At 35.7% G+C, this 26,814-nt stretch overlaps 1 protein-coding gene across 5 annotated transcripts in view; it reads left to right on the top strand.

Moving 5' to 3' along the window:
- The window catches only part of CNTN5 (contactin 5), a 1,325,220-nt gene that overhangs the window by 511,630 nt on the left and 786,776 nt on the right, over positions 1–26,814 (top strand). For all 5 annotated transcript variants that reach the window (XM_045790825.2, XM_087868224.1, XM_045790823.2 and 2 more), the window contains one exon: positions 24,281–24,405. In XM_045790825.2, the coding sequence (XP_045646781.1) occupies positions 24,351–24,405 (55 nt within the window). In that variant the 5' untranslated portion in view covers positions 24,281–24,350. The remainder of the gene's footprint in view (positions 1–24,280; positions 24,406–26,814) is intronic.

The raw sequence follows: 26,814 nt of genomic DNA, 5'->3' as shown, positions 1-26,814 counted from the left end.
TATGTGACATTTTAAAAATAACATAATTATAGAAATGAAAAACAAATTAGTGGTTTCTGGATATTTGGCTTCTGGACGCATAGTGGAGGAGACTATATAGGGTAGCATGAGGAAGCCTTATGGTGATGGAACAGTTCTGCATCTTGATTGTGGTAATAGTTTCATGAAGTTACATGTGTGATAAAATTGAATAGAACTACACACACACACACACACACAAAGGTACACACACATACAAATGAGAGCATGTAAAGTGATGAAAACTGAATAAACTCTGTAGATTGTACCAACACCAAGTTCATAGTTTCCATACTACTCTGTAACTATATAAGATGCCAACATTGGAGGAGGAGAGGCAAAAGTTGCACAGGACTTTCCTGTGCATTTTTCTTTTTTGCAACTACCTGTGAATATGTAACTATTTCAAAATAAATAATGTTTACAAAGCAATTGTAATATATGATATGCTAGTTACTTTAGATTATGAAACCAATGATCTGTTTAATTTTTCCCTTTCCTAATTTGTTCACTTCATTTAAATGAAAACTCAATTTAAGGATGTTGTCCTCAAACAATGAAGTGATACCCTGTTGGCTACTTAAAAGATTAAAAAAAAATAGGTGTGCCTGGGTGGCTCAGTTGGTTAAGCATCTGCCTTTGGCTCAGATCATGATCCAAGGGTCTTGGGGTTGAGCCCCACAAGGGGCTCCCTGCTCAGTGGGGAGACTGCTTCTCCCTCTCCCTCTGCCACTCCCCCTACTTGTGCTCTCTCATGTTCTCTCTCTCTGTCAAATAAATAAATAAAATCTTTAAAAAAAATAAAAGGTGAATGAATGAATAAACAAATATATAAATATCTTGATTTAATGCATTTTAGGATTTGGAAATGGAGCGCCTGGGTGGCTCAGTCGTTAAGAGTCTGCCTTCTGCTTAGGGCGTGATCCCAGGGTCCTGGGATCAAGTCCCACATTGGACTCCTTACTCCACTGAGAGCCTGCTTCTTCCACTCCCACTCCCCCTGCTTGTGTTCCCTCTCTCGCTGGCTGTCTCTCTCTCTGTCAAATAAAAAAATAAAATCATTAAAATAAAGGATTTGGAATAGCCTAGAATAGTTACTAATGTGTTAAATACAAACTAACGCTAGCAAATTAATTCCATGAAAAAGTTACAGTTATATAACCTGATCTTATACTCTCCAATTCTCTCAATTACCAGACTTTGGTAAACCATTTTTACTCATTTAACTGAAATTGAAATGATCCTGGGCTTGGCACCTCTGTCAGATTGAGTCGGTTCTGAATCCCACAGTCCTGGCAGGTTCTAGGCACATTTATAAGTTCTCATCTGAATTATTTGGTGGCAATGAGTAGAATTAATTGAAGTATATATTGTCCTTGATAACTTACCCATATTTGCAACTCTGTGTACTGTGTTGAATGCTTGATCAGAAATAAACTAAAAATTAAGAATTTTTGATGTTATTTAACTATTTAAGAATGTGGGGAAATTATAATGCCCATTTTGGATTTTTAGACCTTTTATCTGTGAGATTTCAAATAACTTAACAAAACCAGGTGGGTTGCTGAGGGTCAAGAGTCTGGTACCACCATGATACAGATTGAGGAAGCTAAAGCAGAAAGGGGCAGTTTTTCAGGCACAAAGCTTTACCTAGAATTTGGGTTTTTTGCTTTCTTTTTCTCTCTCTCTTTTTCTTTCTTTTGTTCTTTCTTTCTTTCTTTCTTTCTTTCTTTCTTTCTTTCTTTCTGTCTTTCCTTTTTCCTTCCTTTCTTTCTTTTTTTCTTTCTTTTTTTTTACTAGTCTCTATTAATTTGATCATATCACTTCGCAATAGTAACTGGGTAGAAAAAAAATCAATAGTAGTCATTTGGATTAAAGTTTGGGATATAAAAACATTCACTGCACATCCCTATAGTCTCTTTTTTTCGTTTATTATTTCTTTAGATCCCCTTTGTCAACAACATAGAAGACCGCGCTTACAGATTCTTGTCATACTGCTAGTAAAATTCCACCAAAGAAGCTACCTGATATTTAATAATAACACAATATATTTATATAGACATACCATCACGTTTTTTCTGTTTCTTTGCTTGGTATGGTACTTTTTTGTTTTTGTTTTTGTCTTTTATCAGCCCTATTTTCCTTGTCTTTAGCAAATATAAATATTTCAGGCATAAGGGTTTATTTAATATGGAAATGAAGAAAAAAGATGTATATGATTCCTGAGGAACTGCTATTAGCTACTTCAAACATTCCCTTGGAATTATCTACACTTCCTAGTTTCACTATATGCCTAGAACCAAACATTGTTTAAATGCAATTTAACCCTATGGTGTTATTAGACAATAACGAAGATAATGATTCAAATTGACAATTTTCTGAGGAGACATAGATTAAATTTTAAGTAAATCATGAAAAACCCAATTTACACAAGATGAGAGCACAATGAATCTAATTTTAACTGTCTTCAAAAGATTCTGGACTTCTGGGGAAAATGGCAGAGTAGAAAGATGCTAGGCTCAGCTTGTCCTATGGATACAACCAGATAGCACTCACATCAGTGTAAATAACCCAGAAAATGAGCTGAAGACTGGCAGAATAAACTCCATGATTAAATGTAGAGAACAGGCCCTATCAAAGAGGGTAGGAAGCATGGAGACATGGTCTGGTACTAAACAGACTCCTGGGACTGTCCATGGGAGATAGGACACTGAAGACATAGAGAGGGGAGAGAAACTGTCCCCCACATCAAGAATCCTGTACAGGGAAGACAATTCTTCATGATATTTGGCTTTGGAAACGAAAGGAGCTGAATTTTGTGAGTTCTTACAACCAGCAGGACTTAAAATGTGGAATTAAAAAAAAAATCAGCTGGCTTGGCTCTGAGAAAGCTAGAAGGGTAGAAGGAAACTGAGTCTCTGCCCTTAACAAGATAAGAGGACAAGTAGTCCACAGAGCTACAGCACAGAAACAGCAGTTTGAAAGGTGCCTGTGGCATACAAGAGGGAGAGTTATAATACTAATTTCAGAGCATGTTCTGAGGGACAGATATCCCAGGGGACCCCCTCCAGGGATAAAGGAACTGGTGGGTGCCATTTCCCACTCCTGCCTCCCAGTGTAAACACAGGGCCATCTATGAAACTCTCTACCTAACTTGTTAGACTGCTGCCCTACACACCACCCACACTGTGCTTCCATCAATCCATCCCTTTGGACAGCTTGCCTTAGCCCCACTGCCATAAGACCCCACCCAGAGGACAGGGGCATGCAAAGCTTGCTAGCACCACTGCCCCACTGCATTACCCTGCCCAGCTGTGCTTTGGGGGATCGTCCCTGTTCAATAGGCTTGTGGCCAGAGCCCATACAGGGTTGGCAGTGTAAAAGCAGCCCCCATGGTGGCCAGCACCACCCCAAAGTGACTCCCCAGAGGGAAGGAAAGATAATCACACTCAGTAGTCAGACAGAGATCTAGCAGTGGGATGGAGGCAGACAATTGGTCTGACTACAGGTACCACACACCAAAGAAAACTTCTCTAGGGATGATGCAGGGAAGTTGCCCTGTAATTTGCTGCTACTGCATCCCTGGTCTGACTCAGCTCAAGCTCCAGGTATCCCTAGATGGGCCCATTATACCACAGTGACCAAATGCTGCCTACAACAGGCAAAGGGAACTTCTACAGACAACTGAACTAAAGGGCTAACCACAGCAGCAGGGTGCATGCATCACACATAGGAGATAACCTTGAAGCACCAGGTTCTGTTGAATAGGGGACACTGCATGGAGACAAAGATGTCCTTCCTAACACAGAGAAACAGACACAAAGAGTTAGACAAAATGAGGAGACAGAGGAATATGTCCTAAATGAAAGAACAGGACAAAATTACAGCAAGAAATCCAAGTGAAATGGAGAAAGTAATATGCCTGATAAAGAATTTAAAGTAATGATCATAAAGATACACACTGGACTTGAGAAAAGAGTGGAGGTCGTCAGTAAGATCCTTAACAATGAAAGAAAAAAGGACCAATCCGATATGAAAGACACAAGAAATGAAATTAAAAATACTGAGATGGAATAAATAGTAGACTAGACAAAGCAGAAGAATGAATTAGTGACCTGGAAGACAAAGTAAGGGAAGGTTAACAAGCTGAGCAGGTGAGAGAGAAAAAATGCAAAATGAGAATAGACTTAAGGAACTCAGCGATACCATTAAGCATAATAACACTCACATTATATGGATCCCAGAAGGAAAAAAGAAAGAAAAGGGAGCAGAAAATTTATTTGAAAAAATAATAGCTGAACACTTCCCTAATCTGGGAAAAGAAACAGAAATCCAGAGATCCCCTCAAAAAATCAACCCAAGGTGGTCCATACCAAAACTCATAGTAATTAAAATTTTTTAAAAAATAGTGATAAGGAGAGAATTTTAAATATTTTATTTATTTATTCAATATGGGGGGCAGAGGGAGAGAAGAGAGAGAATCCCAGACATACTCTGTGCTGAACATGGAACCCAACAAAATCAAGAGTCAGATGCTTACATGACTGAGCCACCGAGGAATCCCAAGGAGAGCATTTAAAAGCAGCAAGAGAAAAGAAAGCAGTTACATACAAGGGAAACCCCATAAGGTTATCAGTGGATTTCTGGAGAAAATTTGCAGGCCAGAAGAGAATGGCATGATATATCCAAAATGTTGAAAAGGAAAAATCTGCAGTCAAGAATACTCTAGCGAGCAAGTTTATCATTCAACATAGAGGAAGAGATAAAGAATTTCCCAAAGAAAAACTAAAGGAGTTTGTGAACAATAAATCAGTCCTCCAAGAAATGTTAAAGGGGACTCTTTGAATGGAAAGGAAACACTATAAGCAAAAGTAAGGAAAGTAGGAAGCACAGGAGCTGTAGAAATAAGTATATCTATAAAAATTAGTCAAGGGACTCAAAATAAAAGAATGTAAAGTATCATACCATATTTCAAAAACATGTGGGGCAGAGAAGTAAAGAATGATTTCAAACTTGAGGGACCACCAACTTTATATAACCTGCTATAAGCAGAAGATAAACTGAATAGTAACCACAAATCCAAAATTAATAATACATATGTAAAAAAAAATAAGAGAAAGGTATCAGAGTCTATCACTAAAGAAAGTCAACTTACGTAAGAGAAGAGAGCAAGAGAAGAAAGGAACAGAGAAGAACTACAAAAACAACCATAAAACAAGTAACAAAATGGCAATAAATGCATACCTATCAATAATTACTCTGAATGCAAATGGACTAAATGCTCCAATCAAAAGATATAAATAAGGTGGCAGAATGGATTCAAACAAACAAAAAACAAAAGACCCAACTATATGGTGCCTAAAAAAGAGACTGATTTCAGACCTACCAGTCACCTGCACACTGAAGGTGAAGGGATGGAGAAGCATTTATCATGCATATGGCTGGAGTAGCAACATTTATATAAGACAAAAGAGACTTTAAAACAAAGACTGTAACAAGAGACAAAGAAGGACTCTATCTAATCATTCAGAGAGCAGTCTAATAAGATCCATACAATTATAAATATTTATGCACCCATTACAGGAGCACCCAAATGCTTAAAGCAGTTAATAACAAACATAAAGGAAATAGTCAATAATAATATGATAATAGTAGGGGACTTTAGCACCCCACACACATCAAGAGATCATCCAAACAGAAAATCTAAAAGGAAACAGTGACTTTGAATGACACATTGGAATACATGGACTTAACAGATATATTCACAACATTATATCTTAAAACAGCAGAATACACATGCTTTTCAAGTTAAATTGGAACATTCTCCAGAGAAGTTCTTATATTAGGCTACAAACAAGTCTCAACAAATTCAAAAAAATCCAAGTCATTCCATGCATCTTTTCTGACCACAATGCCAAGAAACTAGAAATCAACCAAAATAAAAAATCTGGAAAGAGCACAAACACATGGAAATTAAATAAAATACTCTAAAACAATAAATGGCCAACCAAGAAATGCAAGAGGAAATAAAAAAATACATGGAGACAAATGAAGATGAAAACATAATAGTTCAAAACCCTTGGGATGTAGCAAAAGTGATTCTAAGAGGGAAATTTATAGCAATACAGACCTACCTCAAGAAGCAAGATAAAGCTAAAATAAACAACATAACTTTATACCTAAAGGAGTTAGGAAAAAGAACAACAACCCCAAACTGGTATAAGAAACAACATAATAAAGATTAGAGCATAAGTAAAACAAATAAAAACTAAAACAAAACAAAACAATACGAGTGCATGGGTGGCTCAGTAGGTTAAGTGTCTGCCTTCAGTGGAGTTATGATCTCAGGGTCCTGGGATCGAATCCTGCATTGGGCTCCCTACTCAGCAGGGAGTCTGCTTCTTCCTCTGCTCATGCTTGCTCTCTCTCAAATAAAATAAATAATTTTTAAAATTTAAAAATTCAAAACAAACCAAAAACAAACAAAAGAAACAAGCAAACAAAACCAATAGAACAGTTCAATGAAACCAGGAACTGGTGCTTTTAAAAGATCAACAAAATTAAAAATCTTTAGCCAGATTCATCAAAAAAGAGAGAGAGTGAGAGAGAGAATGAACTGAAATAAAATCTGAAATGAAAGGGGAGGAAAAATTAGTACCAGAGAAATACAAAGGACTATAGGAGAATATTATGAAAAGCTATATGCCAATGAATTGGACAACCTAGAAGAAATGGATAAATTTCTAGACTCATGTAACCTCCCAAAATAGAATCAGGAAGAAATAGAAAAATCGGACAGACCAATTACTGACAATGAAATCGAGTTTCTAATAAAAAAACTTCCAGCAAACAAAAGTCCAGGGGAGATGGCTTCACAGGTAAGTTCTATCAAACAACTAAAGCAGGTTTAATACCTATTTTTCTCAAAACACTACAAAAAATAGAAAAGAAAAAAAAAACTTCCAAATTCATTTATGAGGTCTGCATACTGCATTACTCTGGTACAAAAACCAGAGAAACACTACAAAAAACCAACCAAACAACCAAACAACCAAAAAACCCCTACAGGCCAATATATCTGATGAATATAGATGTAAAAATTCTCAACAAAAGATTAGCAAACCAAATCCAACGATACATTAAAAAAAATCATTCACCACGATCAAGTGGGATTTATTCCCACGATGCAAAGGTGTTTCAACGTTTGCAAACCAATCAGTATGATATCTCTCAACAATAAGATAAAGGATAAAAACTGCAAAGTTATTTCAATAGATTCAGAAAAAGCACTGGGCAAAGTATACAGTCAGGATAAAAACCCTCAACAAAGTAGGTTTTAGAGTATATATGCCTCAGCATAATAAAAGCCTTGGATGAAAACCCTACAGCTGACATCATACTCAATGGCACAAAAATGAGTTTTTCCCCTAAGGTCAAGAACAAGACAGGATGTCCACTCTCAGCACTTGTATTCAACATAGTACTGGAAGCCTAGCCATATAGCAATCAGACAACAAAAAGAAATAAAATGCATCCAAATTGGTAAGGAAGAAGTAAAACTTTTACTATTTGCAGAAGACATGAGACTATATATAGAAAACCCAAAAGACTTCACCAAGAAACTACTAGAACTGGTAAATGAATTCAGTAAAGTCATGAGATACAAAATCAATGTACAGAAATCCATTGCATTTCTATAGATAATAATGAAGCAACAGAAAGAGAAATTAAGAAAACAATTCTGTTCACAATTAAACCAAAAATAATATAATACCTAGGAATAAACTTAACCAAAGAAGTGAAAGACCTGTACTCCGTAAATTATAAAACACTGATGAAAAAAATTCAAGATGACACAAACAAATGGAAACGTATTCCATACTCATGGATTAGAATAACAAATACTGCTAAAATGTCCATACCACCCAAAACGAGGTACAGATTTAATACAATCTTTATCAAAATGCCAAAAGCATTTTTCAAAGAACTAGAACAAATAATCCTAAAATTTGTATGGAAACAGAAAAGACCCTCATCAAAACAATGTTGAAAAAGAAAAATGTATCTGGAGGTAACACAATTCCAGACTTCAAGTTATACTACAGAGCTGTAGTAATTGAAATATTATGGTACTAGAACAAAAACAGACGCATCAATCAATGGAACAGAATAGAAAACCCAGAAACAAACCCAGGATAATTTGGTCAATTAATATCCCACAGAGGAAGCATAATATGCAATGGGAGAAAGACAGTCTTTTCAACAAATTGTGTTGGGAAAATTGGAAAGCAACATGTGAAAGAATGAAACTGGACCACTTTCTTACACCATACACGAAAGTAAAATAAAAATGGATTAAAGACCTAGATGTAAACCTGAAAACATAAAAATCCTAGAAGAGAACACAGGAAGTAATTTCTCTGACATCAGCCATAGCAACATCTGTCTACAGATGTCTCCTGAGGCAAGGGAAATAAAAGCAAAAATAAAAGACTGGATTTTGACTTCATCAAAATAAAAAAGCTTCTATACAGAGAAGCAAAAAAATCATAAAAACTAAAAGACAACCTATGGAATGGGAGAGGAACATTGCAAATGACATATCTGATAAAGGGTTAGTATCCACAATATATAAAGAACTTACATGACTCAACACCCAAAAAAACAAATAACCCAGCTTAAAAAAAATGGACAAAGACATGAACAGACATTTCTGCAAAGAAGACATACAGAAGACACATGAAAAGATGCTCAACAACAGTCATCATCAAAGAAATCCAAATCAAAACTACAATACCTGTCAGGATGGCTAAAATCAAAAACAAGAAGCAGTGTTGGTGAGAATATGGAGAAAAAGAAACACTCTTGCACTTTTGGTGGGAATGCAAACTGGTGCACCCGTTGTGGAAGACAGTTTGGAGATTCCTCAAAAAGTTAAAAATAGAACTACCATATTATCCAGGAATCACAGTACTGGGTATTTACCCAAAAATACAGAACACTAATTTGAAAGGATATATGTTCCCCTATATTTATTGCATCATTATTTACTATAGCCAAATTAGGGAAAAACACAAATGTCTATCCAGAGATGAATGGAAAAGAGGATGTGGTATATATGTATATACATATACATGCATTGGAATACTACTCAACCATAAACACAGAATAAGATCTTGCCATTTGCAATGATATGGATGAATCTAGAGAGTATAATGCTAAGTGAAGTAAGTCCATCAGAGAAAGAAAAATACCAAATGATTTCACTCATATGTGGAACTTAAGAAACAAAACAAAAGAACAAAGGTGAAAAAAGAGAGAGAAACCAAGAAACAGATTTTTAACTGTAAAGAACAAACTAATGGTTAACAGAGGTGGGTGAGGGTATGGCTAAAATAAGGTGGTGGGAATAAAAAAAATACACTTATCATGACGAGCACTGAGTAATGTATAGAATTGTAGAATCAGGGGCGCCTGGGTGGCGCAGTCGTTGGGCGCCTGCCTTTGGCTCAGGGCGTGATACCGGCGTTCCGGGATCGAGCCCCACATCAGGCTCCTCTGCTGGGAGCCTGCTTCTTCCTCTCCCACTCGCCCTGCTTGTGTTCCCTCTCTCGCTGGCTGTCTCTATCTCTGTCAAGTAAATAAATAAAATCTTTAAAAAAAAAGAATTGTAGAATCACTACATTGTATACCTGAAAGTAATATAACACTGCATGTTAACTACACTGGAATTAAAATTAAAACAAACTGAGGGTTTCAGAGGGGAGGGGAGTGGGGGAATGGGATAGGCCGGTGATGGGTATTAAGGAGGGCACATATTGCATGGTGCACTGGGTGTTATACGCAAGTAATGAATCATGGAACTTTACATCAAAAACTAGGGATGTACTGTATGGTGACTAACATAATAAAAATTATTATTAAAAAAATAAAATTAAAACCTTAAGAGACTCTTATTTCTGTATTCGAATGAATTAAAAGAAAATTAAATATCAAGATTAATATGGGTTCCATCTTTCTTTCTAGAGACCATTAGTCTAAAATCTTATAAATATCACATTGTTTTTTATAAAAAGGAAATCTTTGAGGGGCGCCTGGGTGGCACAGCGGTTAAAGCGTCTGCCTTCGGCTCAGGGCGTGATCCCGGCGTTCCAGGATGGAGCCCCACGTCAGGCTCCTCCTCTATGAGCCTGCTTCTTCCTCTCCCACTCCCTGCTTGTGTTCCCTCTCTCGCTGGCTGTCTCTATCTCTGTCAAATAAATAAATAAAATCTTTAAAAAAAAAAAAAAAGGAAATCTTTGAGACTCAAGGTGTTTTGGCTTTCCTAAGTGTCTTCTTATATTATTCTACCTGTCAAGCTGTCAGAGCTCCCTCTCAGACACTAACTTTAATTCACCAGAAAATAAATTTATACTCATCTTAAATCTTTACCACCCCCCACTGTTTGGTATATGAGAAATATATACACCTGAAATTATACATTTAAAACTTTTTTACATAGAATTTAGTTAATTTACTTGCTCATGTGGAACCCAGGACACACGCTCTCATTGGTTTGTTTTCCAGAATGCAATAAATCCAGGTCTCTTTTTCATTATTTACACATTTTGCTCTTCACTGAGACCCTCTCACTGTAAAAAACAAAACAAACAAAACAGGCTTCCAGTCACAAGTCATTCATCTCTTTCAGGAGACTCGCTCCTAAAACATGTAAAAATATATTCTCTTTAATTCTCCATCTCTGAATTTAGAATATTTTCTCATCTGTAGAAAATGGAAGAGGCAACTCGCAAATATTATTTAGCTCTCCGCAACAGGGATCAGCAGGCAGGAAAGCTAATCCTGATACTGACTTTCAATTAGGTGAGGTGTTAGGCAAGTCCATCCTTTCTCATATGTTTGTCTAATCTGTAAAAATGCATAGTTAGGGTTTTTTGTGTACTTTATATGGGAAAATTAGACATTATCAGAAAATATTTGAGAACTTTAGAATTTGAGTTAGATGAAAGAAATAATTTATTTGTATTATTATGATGTATATAATAAAATTCAAGCTCCTTTTTCAGGCCTATTTGTCCTTTAACATCAAAATCTTTGTAATTCACAGCCTGGCTTTCCTACCTCTCCCTCTTGGGCTTGCGGCCACGGAGTGGCATTCTTGCAGCCTGGTTACTCCAAATCCATTCTCTAATTAAGATTTTGCACCTGCTCTTAATCAGGCAACTTAGTAATTTGTTTATTTCTTTCATAATTAGATATTTTGAAATAAGGAATTTTATGCTGAGGGGTGTGAATGTGAGCAGTTCCTGGAAGATACAGAGCCATGAATTAGGTTTGCAAATGAAAAGATGTTTCATGTAGCTGGGCTCCCGAATGCTTGGGGTGGAGTAGTAGATGCGACAATATACATAGTTTGAATCAAAATTTTGAGAGCCTTTAAAGTTAGACCAAAAAAATTTAGGTTTCTGCTTTACAGGACATGTGGAAAGTTGTTTATTTGTTATATTCTGCATAAAAGAGTTTTAAATATCTAACTTATTTTCATTACCAAAAAGTGAGAGGTGGTAAATATTTATGATGAATACAGATTTGTTTTCTGACAAATTTCTATTTGTTCATCAGTTAACCTAGGAAAACATAGATATTTTATAAAAATCTTAATTTAATATCTTTATTTCTAAATATATATGAACTTTAAAATATTTAACTTTAGTTACTTCTTTCCTGATTTATATTTTACTAGTTTCATGTATTTTAATTTTACATTTGCTTTATTTTTTACCCTACAAGACATGATTATTGTTTTTAATACAATTCTTTTTATTTCCAATTTTTTCTTCCAGTTTTATAGAGAAATAATTGACGTATTTTACTGTATGAGTTTAGATTATAGCATAATGGTTTGATTACATATATTGTGAAAAAATTACCACAATAGGTTCAGATAAAAGTGAAAAGAAAAAAGAAAAAAGAAAAGAAAAGCAAAAACAATTTTCCTGTGAAGAGAAATCTAGGATTAACTCTTAACCTCCCTACATACTTAAAGCAGTGTTAACTATAGTCACCGTGGTGTACATTATATCCTTAGTATTATTTATTTTGTAACTGAAAGTTTGTACCTTAGGCAACCTTCCTCCAATTTCTCCTTCCCCACCCTTGGGTTCTGGTAAAACAAGTCTGATCTCAATCGCTCTCTCTCTCCTTTTTTTTAATGAGTTTTTGTTTGTTTGTTGTTTGTTTGTTTCTTTTTTAGATTCCATATATGAGATTGTATAGTATTTGTTTTTTTCTGATTTATTTCACCCAGCATACTGCCTTCAAGGTCCATCAATGTTGTAAGATTTCCTCATTTTTATGGCTAAATAATATTTCATTGTGTACATATATGGCATTTCCTTCTATTCATGCATTGATGAACAGAACATTTCTGTGCCTTGGCTATTGTAAATAATGCTAGGTATGAGCATGAGGGTGCAGATATCTTTGCTTTTTGAGTTAGTGTTACTATTTCTATTGTATAAATTTCCAGAAGTGAAATTTTTGGCTCATATGACAGTTATATTTTTAATTTTTTGAAAGTATATACTATTTTTCATAGTGGCTAGGCCAATATACATTTCCACCAACAGGGAACAAAGGTTCCCTTTTCTTTATATCCATGCCAGAAATTGTTATTTCTTGTCTTTCAATGATGGCCATTCTAAAAGGTGTAGGATGACATGTTATTGTAATTTTTTCTTTTTTTTATTTTAAAGTTTTTCTATTATATTATGTTAGTCACCATACAGTACATCCCCAATTTCTGATGTAAAGTTCAATGATTCATTAGTTGCGTATAACACCCAGGGCACCATGCAATACATGCCCTCCTTACTACCCATCACCAGCTTATCCCATTCCCCCATCCCCCTCCCCTCTGAGGCCCTCAGTTTGTTTCTCATAGTCCATAGTCTCTCATGTTTCATTCCCCCTTCTGATTACCCCCCCTTTCTTTATCCCTTTCTTCCCCTACCGATCTTCCTAATTCTTATGTTCCATAGATGAGAAAAATCATATGATAATTGTCTTTCTCTGCTTGACTTATTTCACTTAGCATTATCTACTCCAGTGCCATCCATGTTGCAGCAAATGTTGAGAACTCATTCTTTCTGATAGCTGAGTAATATTCCATTGTATATATGGACCACAACTTCTTAATCCAGTCATCTGTTGAAGGGCATCTCGGCTCCTTCCACGATTTAGCTATTGTGGACAATGCTGTTATGAACATTGGGGTGCATATGGCCCTTCTCTTCACTACGTCTGTATCTCTGGGGTAAATACCCAGTAGTGCAATGGCTGGCTCATAGGGTAGCTCCATTTTTAACTTTTTAAGGGACCTCCACACTGTTTTCCAGAGTGGCTGCACCAACTTGCATTCCCACCAACAATGTAGGAGGGATCCCCTTTCTCCACATCCCCTCCAGGAATTGTTGTTTCTTGCCTTGTCAATTTTTGCCATTCTAACTGGCATAAGGTGGTATCTTAGTGTGGTTTTGATTTGAATTTCCCTGATGGCTAATGATTTTGAACATTTTTTCATGTTTCTGATAGCCATTTGTATGTCATCATTGGAAAAGTGTCTGTTCATATCTTCTGCCCATTTTATGATTTGTTTATTTGTTTCTCACGTATTGAGTTTGAGGAGTTCTTTGTAGATCTTGAATAGCAGTCTTTTTTTTTTAATGATTTTTTATTATATTATGTTAGTCACCATACAGTACATCCCCGGTTTCTGATGTAAGTGTAGCATCTTTTGAAAATATATTCTCCCATTCCGTGGGCTGCCTCTTAGTTTTTTTTTTTTTTTTGACTGTTTCCTTGGCTGTGCAGAAGCCTTTTATCTTGATGAAGTCCCACAAGTTCATTTTATCTTTTGTTTCTCTTGCCTTTGGAGATGTGTCATGTAAAAGGTTGCTTTGGCCAATGTCGTAGAGGTTGCTGCCTATGTTCTCCTCTAGGATTTTGATGGATTCCTGTCTCACTTCTAGGTCTTTCATCCCTTTGGAGTTTATTTTTGTGTATGGTGTGAGATAGTGGTCAAGTTTCATTCTTTTGCATGTAGCTGTCCAATTTTCCCAGCACCATTTATTGAAGAGACTGTCTTTTTTCCACCGGAAGTTCTGTCCTGCTTTATCAAATATTAGTTGCCCAAAGAGCTGAGGGTCCATTTCTGGGTTCTCTATTCTGTTCCATTGGTCTATGTGTCTGTTTTTGTGCCAGTACCACCCTGTCTTTGTGATAGCAGCTTTGTAGTACAGCTCGAAATCCGGCATTGTGATGCCCCCAGCTTTGTTTTTCCTTTTCAACAGTTCCTTGGAGATTCGGGGCCTTTTCTGTTTCCATACAAATTTAAGGACTATTTGTTCCAGTTCTGTAAAAAAATGTCATCAGTATTTTCATCGGGATAGCATTGAAAGTGTAGATTGCTCTGGGTAGCATGGACATTTTAACTATGTTAATTCTTCTGATCCATGAGCATGGAATATTTTTCCATCTTTTTGTGTCTTCCTCAATGTCTTTCAAGAGTGATTTATAGTTTCTAGAATATAGGTCCTTTACGTCTCTGGTTAAGTTAATTCCAAGGTAACGTATGGTTTTTGGTGCTATTGTAAATGGGATGGATTCCCTAATTTCTCTTTCTTCAGTCTCCTTATTCGTGTATAGAAATGCAACTGATTTCTGAGTATTGATTTTGTAACCCACCACATTACTGAATTGGTCTATAACTTCTGATAGTTTGGGAGTGGATTCTTTTGGGTTATCCGTACAGAGTATCATGTCATCTGCGAAGAGAGACATTTTGACTTCTTCTTTGCCGATTTGGGTACCTTTTATCCCTTTTTATTGTCTGAGTGCTGTTGCAAGGACTTCTAGTACTATGTTGAATAATAGTGGCGAGAGTGGGGATCCTTGTAGTGTTCCTGATCTTAAGGGAAAGGCTTCCAGCTTTTCCCCATTGAGAATAATATTTGCTGTAGGCTTTTCATGGATGGCTTTTATGAGATTGAGAAATGTACCCTCTATTCCTACACTCTGAAGGGTTTTAATTAGGAAAGGATGCTGTATTCTGTCAAATGCTTTTTCTGCATCAGTTGAGAGGATCATATGGTTCCTGAGTCATTTCTTGTTGATATGATGTATCACGCTGATCGATTTGCAAATGTTGAACCACGCTTACATGCCAGGTATGAATGCCACTTGATCATGATGGATAATCCTTTTAAAGTACTGTTGGATTCTATTAGCCAGGATCTTGTTGAGGATTTTGGTGTCCATATTCATTAGGGAAATCGGTCTGTAATTCTACTTTTTGATGGGGTCTTTGCCTGGTTTGGGGATCAAGGTAATATTGGCCTCATAGAATGAGTTTGGTAGCTTTCCTTCTGTTTCTATTTTTTAAATTAGCTTTAGGAGACTAGGTATTATTTCTTCTTTGAATGTTTGGTAGAATTCCCCAGGAAAACCATCCAGGACTGGAGTTTTGTTATTTGGAAGGTTGTTTATCACTGACTCAATCTCTTCATAATTAATTGGCCTGTTTAAAAAATCAATTTCTTCCTGTTTCAGTCTTGGTGGTTTATAGGTTTCCAAGAAGGCCTCCATCTCTTCCAGATTGCTTATTTTTTTGGCATACAGCTGTTGATAAAAGTTTCTAATAATCCTTCCAATTTCATTGGTGTTGGTTGTGACCACTCCTTTTTCATTCATAATTTTATTAATTTGCGTCCTTTCTCTATTCTTTTGGATAAGTCTTGCCAGCGGTTTGTCAATTTTATTGATTCTCTCAAAGAACCAGCTTCCAGTTCTGTTGATCTGCTCTACTGTACTTCTGGTTTCTAATTCATTGATTTCTGCTCTAATCTTGGTCAACTGCTTCCTCGTTCATGGATTAGGCCTGTTCCCTCTGTTGTTCCAGCTTCTTGAGGTGAGAATATAAAAACTGCATTTTAGATTTTTTCTATTCTTTTGAGTGAGGCTTGGATGGCTATGTATTTCCCCCTTAGGACTGCCTTTGCAGTATCCCATAGGTTTTGGACTGTTGTGTTTTCATTCTCATTGGTCTCCATAAATTGATTAAATTGATTTTTGATTTCCTGGTTTATCAAATCATTCCTGAGCAGGATGGTTCTTAGTCTCCAAGTGTTTGAGTTTCTTCCAAATTTTTCCTTGTGGTTGAGTTCCAATTTCAGTGTGTTGTGGTCTGAGAATATGCAGGGGATAATTTCAGTCTTTTGGTATCTGTTGAGACCTGTTTTATGTCCCAGAACATGGTCTATTCTTGAGAATGTTCCATGGGAATTAGAATATAATGAGTATTCTTTGGTTCTGGGGTGTAGTGTTCTATTATATCTATGAGGACCAACTCGTCGAGTATGGCATTCAAAGCCCTTGTTTCTTTGTCGATTTTTTGCATGGGTGTTCTGTCTATTTCTGATAGTGGAGTGTTAAGGTCCCCTACTATTAATGTATTTGTATCTATATGTCTCTTTATTCTGGTTAAGAGTTGGCTTGTGTATCTTGCTGCTCCCCTGTTGGGAGCATATATATTTATAATTGTCATGTCCACTTGTTGGATACATCCTTTTAGAATAATATAGTGCCCTTCTGTGTCTCTAATGATAGTCTTTAGTTTAAAATCCAATCTGTCTGATATGAGAATTGCTACCCCAGCTTTCTTTTGAGATCCATTGGCGTGAAAGATGGTATTCCATCCCTTTACTTTCAGTCTGAATGTATCTTTAGGTTCAAAATGAGTCTCTGGTAGACAGCAAATGGATGGGTCATGTCTTTTTATCCATTCTGCAACCCTGTGGGGTTTTATGGGTGCATTTAGGCCATTTACATTGAGACTGATCAATGAGAGATATGATTTTAATGATGCCATGTTGCCTGTAAAGTATTTCTTTCTATAGATTGTGACTTTCTGTTCTGTATCACTCTTGGGGCCTTTTTACTTTTATAGAACCGCCCTTAATATCTCCTGTAGGGCTGGTCTCGTGGTTACAAAATTGGTCAATGACTGGCGATTCTGGAAGGTCTTTATTTCTCGATCAATTCTGAATTGATTGCCCGATAAAGGATCCTTCGCTTCATGTTTTTCTCTGAAAGAGCTTTAAAAGTGCCCCCCAACCCTTTCTCTCATTCCAGGTCTGTGTAGACAGGTCTGACGTAATTCTGATACTTTTGCCTTGGTACATGATAAATTTCTTTGCCCTGACCACTTTCAATACTGTATCCTTGGATCTAATATTTGCAAATTGCACTATGACGTGACGTGGCATAGATTTGTTGTGGTTGAGCTTGGGAGGGTTCCTCTCTGCCTCTTGGACACGAATGTTTGTTTCCCTTGCTAGATTAGGGAAGTTTTCAGCTACAATTTGTTCAAATATCTCTTCTAGACCTCTGTTTTTCTCCACCCCCTCGGGGATGCCGATGATTCTGACATTGGAACGTTTCATTGAGTCAGTAATCTCCCGTAACCTACATTCTTGAGCATTGATTTTTTTGAGTCCAGGTTCTATTTTAGCTTTTTTTTTTTTTTTACTAACTCATCCTCCAATTCGCTGATACATTCTTCTGCCTCATTCACCCTGGCCATTGGAGCCTCTAGTTTGATTGCATTTGGCTCATAGAATTTGTAATTTCTGCCAGATTCGCTCTCATTTCCTCCCTTAGAGATTCTATATTCTCATTAACTTTTTCGTTAATACTTTTTTCAAGTCTACACATCATCTTGACCATTGTTACTCTGAATTCCATTTCTGATAATTTGGTTATATCCATATCTATTAGTTCTGTGGCAGAGGCCACAGACTCATTGTCTTTTCTTTGCTGGGGGGGGGGATTTCTCCTTCTCGTCATTCTGATGAGGAGAGTTTGCGAGGTTGTCCAGAGCCCAAATTATTGACTGGGATCCAGACCATGTGCCGTTGTTTTATAGGGATCTTAGGAATGTGGGCTTCTTGATTTTTCAGCCTGCCTTCTGGGGGAGGGGCCTGCCGCCTGGATACTCAGGCAACCCTGTTTGGGAAGAGTCTCCGTGTCCCCTGCGAGGGGGGATGGGAATGGGCACACTGTGAGCTGGTATTTCCAGGCTTTTGTTCTCTGGTGGCTTTCCCTGGCAGTTTGCTGTGCCTCTTCTGAGAGTCAGCAGCAGTGGCTGAATGTCAGCCTCTGTCTCAGAACAGAGGGATCGCGGCCCATTCTCCACTGATGTTCTGGCCACTTTAACTCTCTTTCTGTTGGTGCTGCTCAACCCTGTAGCATCCCAGGATGTAAACCTCACACCTGGCCTCCCAGCCCTCACTTCCAGGGCCAGCGCATCTCTGTCCTTTGTGTTTCTAATACCGCCAGCCGCCAGTCACCCCTCGCTCTCCAAAGCTCTGGCCCTCAATCTGGTCGCACGTTCCCTGGCTCATGGTCTCAGTCTGCTCTCTCGTGTGTGCCGTCTGAGTGTCCAACCGCTCACCAGTGCAGGTGGCTACCGTGAATGCTGATCATCTTTTCATATATGTGTTGGTCCTTCATATATCTTCTGTGGAAAATGTATATTTATGTCCTGTCCTCAGTTTTTGACTGGGTTATTTGTTTTTTGGCTATTGAGCTGAGGGAGTTATGTTTGGATATTAACCACTTATCGGATATATGGTTTGCAAATATTTTTCCCCATTTTGTAGGTTGTCTTTTCACTTTATTGATGGCTTCTTTTGCTGTGCAGAAATTTTTAGTTTGTTGTAGTTTCACCTGTTTATTTTTGCTTTTATTTTGTTGTTTGTGCTTTAGGTGTCATATGCAAAAAATTATTACTAAGACCCATTAAGGCAGTCTTTTCTTAAATTTGCCCTCATACCATATTTTTTCCTATTATTTTTCAGACAGTAGAGTGCATTGTTTGAAGTCATGGTCTGCACCCAGACTGTCTAGATATAAATCTCAAGTTTACTCAATGGCTGTGTAATCTTCAAATATTTACTTAACCTCTCTATATCTCAGATTTCCCATCTTTAAAATGAGAATAAGAGTTTTATCTTATAGAATTCTATGTGTTAAATGAGTTTCCAAAGCAACAGTTCTTGGTATATTTTAAACATTATGATTTAGCTTCTGTTATGTTCCCTTTATTAATTTCAGAGATTACCTCTGCAATTACTTTTTTCATCTATCTTATGAATATAATTTTTAAGTATTATTCTCAGTAAAGATTTATTTTTGACAAATTCAGTTTTTCCCCAGATTTATTAAGTTATAATTGACCTCTCAGGTTTTGAATAAGTGAAAAGAGCTTTAATTAACTCTTGTCCCTTAGAGAAACTCTCACTAGTTTTAGAACTATATATTGACAGTTATTTCTCATCAACACATTATTCCAATCTTTTTGGATCCCCTTATTGCTATTAAGTCAACAGATAGTCTGATTTTCCTATTTTTGCCATTAATGCCTCTTTTTCTCTCTGGCTTTTTTTTTTGTGTGTGTGTGTGTGTGTGTCTTTGGTGATTAGCATTTCCATTTAATTTTACTGGTTGTTTATTCTTCTTGGTTTTTTCTGATCTTTCTGAATGCTAAAATTGGTAAATCAGCTATGGAAAAATTTAGTAACTATCTTTCTCTTCACACGTTGCTTCATACCATTCTCTTTCTCTTTCTGAAAATCTGATTAGATTTATAATATATTCTTACTATAGCCCCCATTCCATTTACCTTCCTTTCATATTTTCTTTTTTTTTTTAAAGATTTTATCTATTTATTTGACAGAAACAGACAGCCAGCGAGAGAGAACACAAGCAGGGGTAGGGGGAGAGGAAGAAGCAGCTCCCATTGGAGGAGCCTGATGTGGGGCTCGATCCCAGAATGCCGGGATCACGCCCTGAGCCAAAGGCAGACGCTTAATGACTGCGCCACCCAAGCGCCTCCCTTTCATATTTTGCTTTTCTGGCCTGCAATCTAGACAATTTCTTTATCTTTGTTTCTTCTTTTTTATAATACAAATTCCTTTATGTTTAAAAACAAATCATATATATTTGTTTTATAATATGTGTCTGAAATGTCAAACATCTAAAGTCTTTGCAAGTCTGATTCTGACTTTTATTCTTACTGTTGACTGTCACTCATAGTGACTTGTTTTCCTGTATGTAGTGTGAATATTGACTATGAATTTTTCACAATGAAATTTTACTTTCTCTTTCCATCTAGTCTCATGGTTTAAAATTGATAATTTAAATTTTTTTAATTTATATTCAATTAATTAATATATAATGTATTATTAGTTTCACAGGTAGAGGTCAGTGATTCATCAGTTTTATATAATACCTATTGCTCATTACATCACATGCCCTCTTTAATGTCCATCACCCATTCCATCCTTCACCCCCTCTCCTCCAGCAACCTTCAGTTTGTTTCCTATAATTAAGAGTTTTGTGGTTTGTCTCCCTCTCTGATTTCATCTTATTTTGTTTTCCCCTATGATCCTGTTTTGTTTCTTAAATTCCACATATGAGATCATATGAAAATTGTCTTTCTCTGATTGACTTATTTCACTTAGCATAATACCCTCTAGGTCCATCCACATCATTGCAAATGGCAAGATTTCTTTTTGTGATGGCCAAGTAATATTCCATTGTATATATATACTACATCTTCTTTATCCATTCATCTGTCCATGGACATCTGGGCTCTTTCCATAGTTTGGTTATTGTGGAAACTGCTGCTATACACATTGGGGTGCAGGTGCCCCTTTGGATCACTACGTTTGTATCTTTGGGGTAAATACCTAGTAGTGTAATTGCTGGGTCACAGGGTAGCTCTGATTTCAACTTTTTAAGGAACCTCAATACTGTTTTCTAGAGTGGCTGCACCAGATTGCATTACCACCAACAGACTGAAACTTTTATTTTCCTACTCTGTGGGTAGAGTACCTCTCTGGAGGGATGTTTCTAGTTCACCCCAACTATGATTTTGAAACCCTTTGGGATCCTAGATATATGTAGTTTCCTATTTGAACATTCACCCTTGTGGTCCCTAGGCTTTGATTTTGGTTCCCATACTCTCAGAGAAGCCATGAACACCAAGGTGAAGTTCAATGGGATTTGATAAATGACTTAACCGTGAAAGTTAGCTCCATTTCTCGGCTTGCCGCTTTTATCTCATTTTGCTGTTTAGTAAGTTTTTCTACCTGAACTAATTCATTGAGACATTTAAAAGTATTTTATACTTTGTATTATTTTAAGAAGGAAGCTTTGTTGTCATGTCTAGTTTCCAAATTACTGGAAAGGGAAATCTTCTGTTACCTGGCCGTAGAATGGTATTCAAGATCCAAACACAACACGAGTCCTGTCAGAATTTACATGGAGTTAAGTGTCAGATGCAATAGGTTGTGGTTCTGTCTTACACTTTCTTTATACCAATCACCAGGTGATGGGAATCATGGAATATTTCTGCACCAGTTCCTTAGAGTGATGTTTGAGGGCTTTTCTTGTTGTTTGCTGTTGTTGTTGTTGTTGTTGTTGTTTCTTTTCTGGTTCCCATCTCTATTAAGTGTGCTCTATATTATTAAATACCTTGAGCTATATTTTTCTCTACTCTTTTGCCTAAACTAAAATTACAAAGTTGGCTTGAAGTCTCAGAAGACTAGTGCTACTCCTTCTTAAATCTTTACTGTTTCCTTCCCATAGAGTAGGTTCTGTTGAGGTCAAAAGAACTTTTTGGACTTAAAGGATGAGGAAAATAGACCAAAACCATATTTAACCACACACTGTAGAAAACCATACCTCCACATTTACGTAAACACTATGAACTCCATCTTCTATCTACAATTCATAGTCTTTTGTCCAGGAGACAAAAGTGTAATTTATTTTCTTGTGACTCACAATATCATAACTCATTCTGGTTGTGTTTGAAAGCAAGACGTCTCTCTTCCTGGCATTGCTGCTTGGTCCTCAGGGATATATGATAGCAAACATAACAAAACCATCACAAATAGTTTTCTTTTCTTTACTTTTAATTTTTTTTCCTGCTAGATCTTTTTTTTTAAGATTTTATTTATTTATTTATTTATTTATTTATTTGAGAGAGAGAGAGAGAGGGTGAGCACAAGCATGGGGAGTGGTAGGCAGAGGGAGAAGCAGCCTCCCCACTGAGCAAGGAGCCCCATGTGGGATTTGATCCTAGGACCCTGGGATCATGACCTTAGCCAAAGGCAGACACTTAACAGACTGAGCCACCCAAGCATCCCTCTGCTAGATCTTCTGTTGCATCTTATTGTCTGTTGTCCGTTGTTTTATTCAGGGGCATTTCAAGGAGATATAAAATACAATTCCCCATAAAATCTTTTTAATGTTTTTTGTTTGTTTGTTTGTTTTGTTTTGTTTTGTTTCGTTTTCCCCCTTGAGTTCCGTCCTATCCTTGTTTAGCCTTTAAAGGATATTTCCAAGCAAAAGTCCCACTTGCTCCATTTTTAGTAAAGAGTCAGGGTTGAGATGAAGAATAAGGTACACAGAAATATATATATTTGATTATTTTACTTCTTTTACCAAAATTTACATCCAGGTAGCCATACTGTAGCCCTGTCACATGCTAATTAGAGTAGAAACACTTTTACTCCACTCTTCTAATTTGCCAAGTAACACTCTTTATTGTGTCCATAAATAAAAATAATGCAGAATAAGTTAGATGCTGATGGTTAAGTAGGCTTATCTCTAGTTTCCTCACTGCCACTATGTAAGTTGCATACTTACCAAGATTCAGTTGTGTTTATGCTCTCTGTTTATGAAGTTTGTACTTTTGATATAATTAGGTAATTCAAATAAACATTATGCAGGTTAATGACATATGAGTGCACCAAAAGTGAGAGCATTTTGTTCTATGAAAACAAAACAAAATATTTTTAAAACCACAAAAACTAATATCTTTTTTTTTAATGATTTTTTATTATATTATGTTAGTCACCATACAGTACATCCCCGGTTTCCGATGTAAGGCTCGATGATTCATTAGTTGTGTATAACACCCAGTGCACCATGCAATACGTGCCCTCCTTACTACCCATCACCAGCCTATCCCATTCCCCCACCCCCCTCCCCTCTGAGGCCCTCAGTTTGTTTCTCATAGTCCATAGTTTCTCATGTTTCATTCCCCCTTCTGATTACCCCCCCTTTCTTTATCCCTTTCTTCCCCTACCGATCATCCTAGTTCTTATGTTCCATAGATGAGAGAAATCATATGATAATTGTCTTTCTCTGCTTGACTTATTTCACTTAGCATTATCTCCTCCAGTGCCGCCCATGTTGTAGCAAATGTTGAGAACTCGTTCTTTCTGATAGCTGAGTAATATTCCATTGTATATATGGACCACAACTTCTTAATCCAGTCATCTGTTGAAGGGCATCTCGGCTCCTTCCACGATTTAGCTATAGTGGTCTGATGACAGTATCCTAGAAAGTTTTTATTTTTATACAGTCACCTCATACACATCTACTTTTATAGCATTTCCTTAGTTACTTATTTTATTGAGTTTGTTCAAGATGTTAGTTTTTGTGGACAATGTTCATAGCAGCAATGTCCACAAAAACTAATGTGCTATACTCATCATTATTATAAAAATGCTATTAGACAAAAATGTTAAATATTAAAAAAATATTTCCTTTAGATTCTGGTTAGCAAAAGATGCTGAGAGAAATATCAAACCAAGGAAATACAACACTGTGCAGATAATCACAGGAGTTATAAACAAAGGCAGTTGACAATAATTAAGGGATGAAATTTCCTATGAAGGTTTCGATGAGCTACAGGCACAATGTGTAAAATCACTTGGCTAACTGATCATTAGTTATGTTCTAGACCAGAGGAGTATATATTAATGTAACTGGTTTTTCTACCTTATTTTTCTAGTGCAATAATTTGTCTAATGTAATAAATATAGCTATTGTACATTTCTTGTGAGGAAAAATCATCCCCATTAGAACCTGATGTTTTTATTTTCTGTAAGGGAGTATTCAATATAAATAAATGTGTAAAGGAAGGTTTATCACTTCACTGAAGTTTTTGTGTTGTGCATTAGATTAATTTTAATGGAATTTTATTATTGTTGTCAATATCCAAAAGTGTACATTAATCTGACCTTTGCAATAAAAGGAATTATCATTTTACAGTGATATTTTTGAGTTGGTTTGTGTTTGTCTACTTTTTTGTTTTCTCAGTTTTTGAAACTGTTATTTATGTCAACAGGGCATTCTTTAATGAAGAAACATCAGAGCTGCTAAACACATTGAGACACAAGATATCCTAGTAACAAAGGATGACTTCCTCTTGGAAAATAATTATCTTTCTGTCAGTAGCTGGGTGTCTTTCAGGTAAGAATCCTGCTGTACATATCAAATAAAATATATTGAAGTCTTCATTACAAAATATCCTCAGGTTTTCATTTAAATTTATATCAGAAGTCATACTTTTGACAAAAGAAAGAGAAAACAACTCTTAAACTTTTGTTAGCATTGCAAAAAGTCATATACAATTCAATATAATAAGGTACCTAGAAAAATACTATATAAATGTTAATAAAATGAGTATCCATTCCACCTCATTGACTTTCATTTACAATGTAAACCATTATTAGCCTTTGGAAGATTTGGAAATATATATATTTATCATTTACAGCAAGTAATTGTAAAAATGTCTCATTACAATGCTAAATTTTACCATAGAAAGACAGAATCATGTCGTATTTATTATACTCACACTCATTTAAAGGCATCCCCAACACAATGAATTTGTTTGGTTGTCTTAGCTTCTCTAACTTTGCTTTGATCAATCTTATTGTTCTATATATTGGATCTAAAATAATATCTTTTGCTCTGCAAGAGTGGTTTATCTTCTTTGGAGTAATACTATCATAATGCTAAAAATTAATATATCATAAGTTTTTATTTTAAGAATGTCTAGAAATTAAATTGTAATGATGATTTAAATGTTTATACATGTAACATTTATAGCTTAATTTGATTTAACTCAATAGCTATGTTGTTTTATTAAGTTCTATCAGTGTAATTTCAACTATGCATGATGAATGAGTCTTCTTTAAAAGCAAAGAGGTAATCCTCAACTTAGACTAATTTATTATTTCAGTTATAAATGCATGTTACATGTTTAAATGTAATAACATATTTACATGTATTTGAATGCCTTTGAAAGATATATCAAAGCTTCTTTTTTGTTGAAATACTAGTAATTAACTGCAAAGACAAAAAGCAATTCTTAATTTATTATTATTATTATGTATTGAGCAACACTGCTTATGAGAAAAAACAGGTTTAAGAAGAGACAGGAAAGGTAAGATGAAACCTCTAGAAAGTGTTGGTAGACACATCTTTGAAAATGTGAAAATGTAAGAAAATGTGAACAAGAGGCATTAAAAGTTAAATGAAAACCCTGATTCATCAATATTATGGTTACTTTAAAAAGAAGTGAAGACTCTTCAAATATTTTATCCTATTTTTCTTTCTGTACAGTATTAGCATCTTCCCTAGTGATCCAGTTTATTTCTCTTTTACTGTCTCAATGTCATCTTCCTCAAATTAAATTAAGTGAAGGGAATAGAGGTAGGCATGCAAGATGAAAGACAGGATGTCCAGTTAAGTTTGAATTTCAAATAAACAACAAATAATTGTTTTAGTTCTAGAATGTTTCATGCAATATTTTATTTTATCCAAAATTTAAATGTAACTGCAATCTGGTGTTTGTTTTTTGTTTTGTTTTGTTTTTTATTAATTTGACAATGATATTTGGAGGGAGGATGGTAATTAACATTACTCCAAAGTCTTATTTTCTTGTACTGGCACATTATCCTCCCAAATAGTCACTTCAGATGAGGTATTATACTCTGGTTGTGGAAACATGAAAATACTCAGTCTGAGGTGGGGTCCACAATCACTAGATTCACAGTTCATAAGGTAATCAAGGTGTTGCTGTCTCCATAGAGCGAAATGAAACATTGTAAGATAAGAGTAACAAGGCTAAGTCTGGAGGTATGTTACTATTTAGATATGATAGACAATTTCAAAAAAAAAAGTTGAAAACAAAGGATATTCTCATTTTTATGTGAGATTAAGTTTTTATTTATTTATTTATTTATTTATTTATTTTTGAGATTAAGTTTTTAATTATCAGCACTAAACATAAAACATCTATATGTAATAGTTATTTTTAAAAACAGATTAATATCTTTTCTACTGTAGAGATCTGTTAAAAAATTGATTAGATACTTGTAAGGATCAATTATCAAAGATAATTATATTTAAAAAATTACTCTCTTTTATCTTCTTATTTTAACAAATTATTTTGGAAGTACAGCTCTAATGCTTTTGTTAGTTGGTAATACTTATATTCAATATTCACTTCACTATTTTATTATTTGGTATTTTATTCTTTAGGCTTTCTCTGGTTATTGCTTTTATTTGTTTCTAAATATCACATTATAAGACCTACCTGGCTTAGTAGTAACCTGATTACTATTAACAGAAAATGAGGGTAATTAAACTATGGGTCATGAACATATTTTATGTTGTTGCTGCTATTTGAACCAGAAAAACTGATCAAAGAAATGAGAGAAGTCCAAGACTGTATTCTTTCTTTGTTTTACTTATTCTTTTTTTAATGACTAGATTATCCTGGGTGTGTTTCACTAAGAAACATAGAACTCTTATACAACCCTATGTTGTCTAAAAAGTGGTTATTAAAATCAAAGAAACATTGATAACTTGTAT

Source organism: Ursus americanus, chromosome 16 (assembly GCF_024610735.1).
Source record: "Ursus americanus isolate L20-20 chromosome 16, mUrsAme1.1.p, whole genome shotgun sequence".
Taxonomy (NCBI): Eukaryota; Metazoa; Chordata; class Mammalia; order Carnivora; family Ursidae; genus Ursus; species Ursus americanus.
This window is presented reverse-complemented; position numbering and strand designations above follow the sequence as displayed.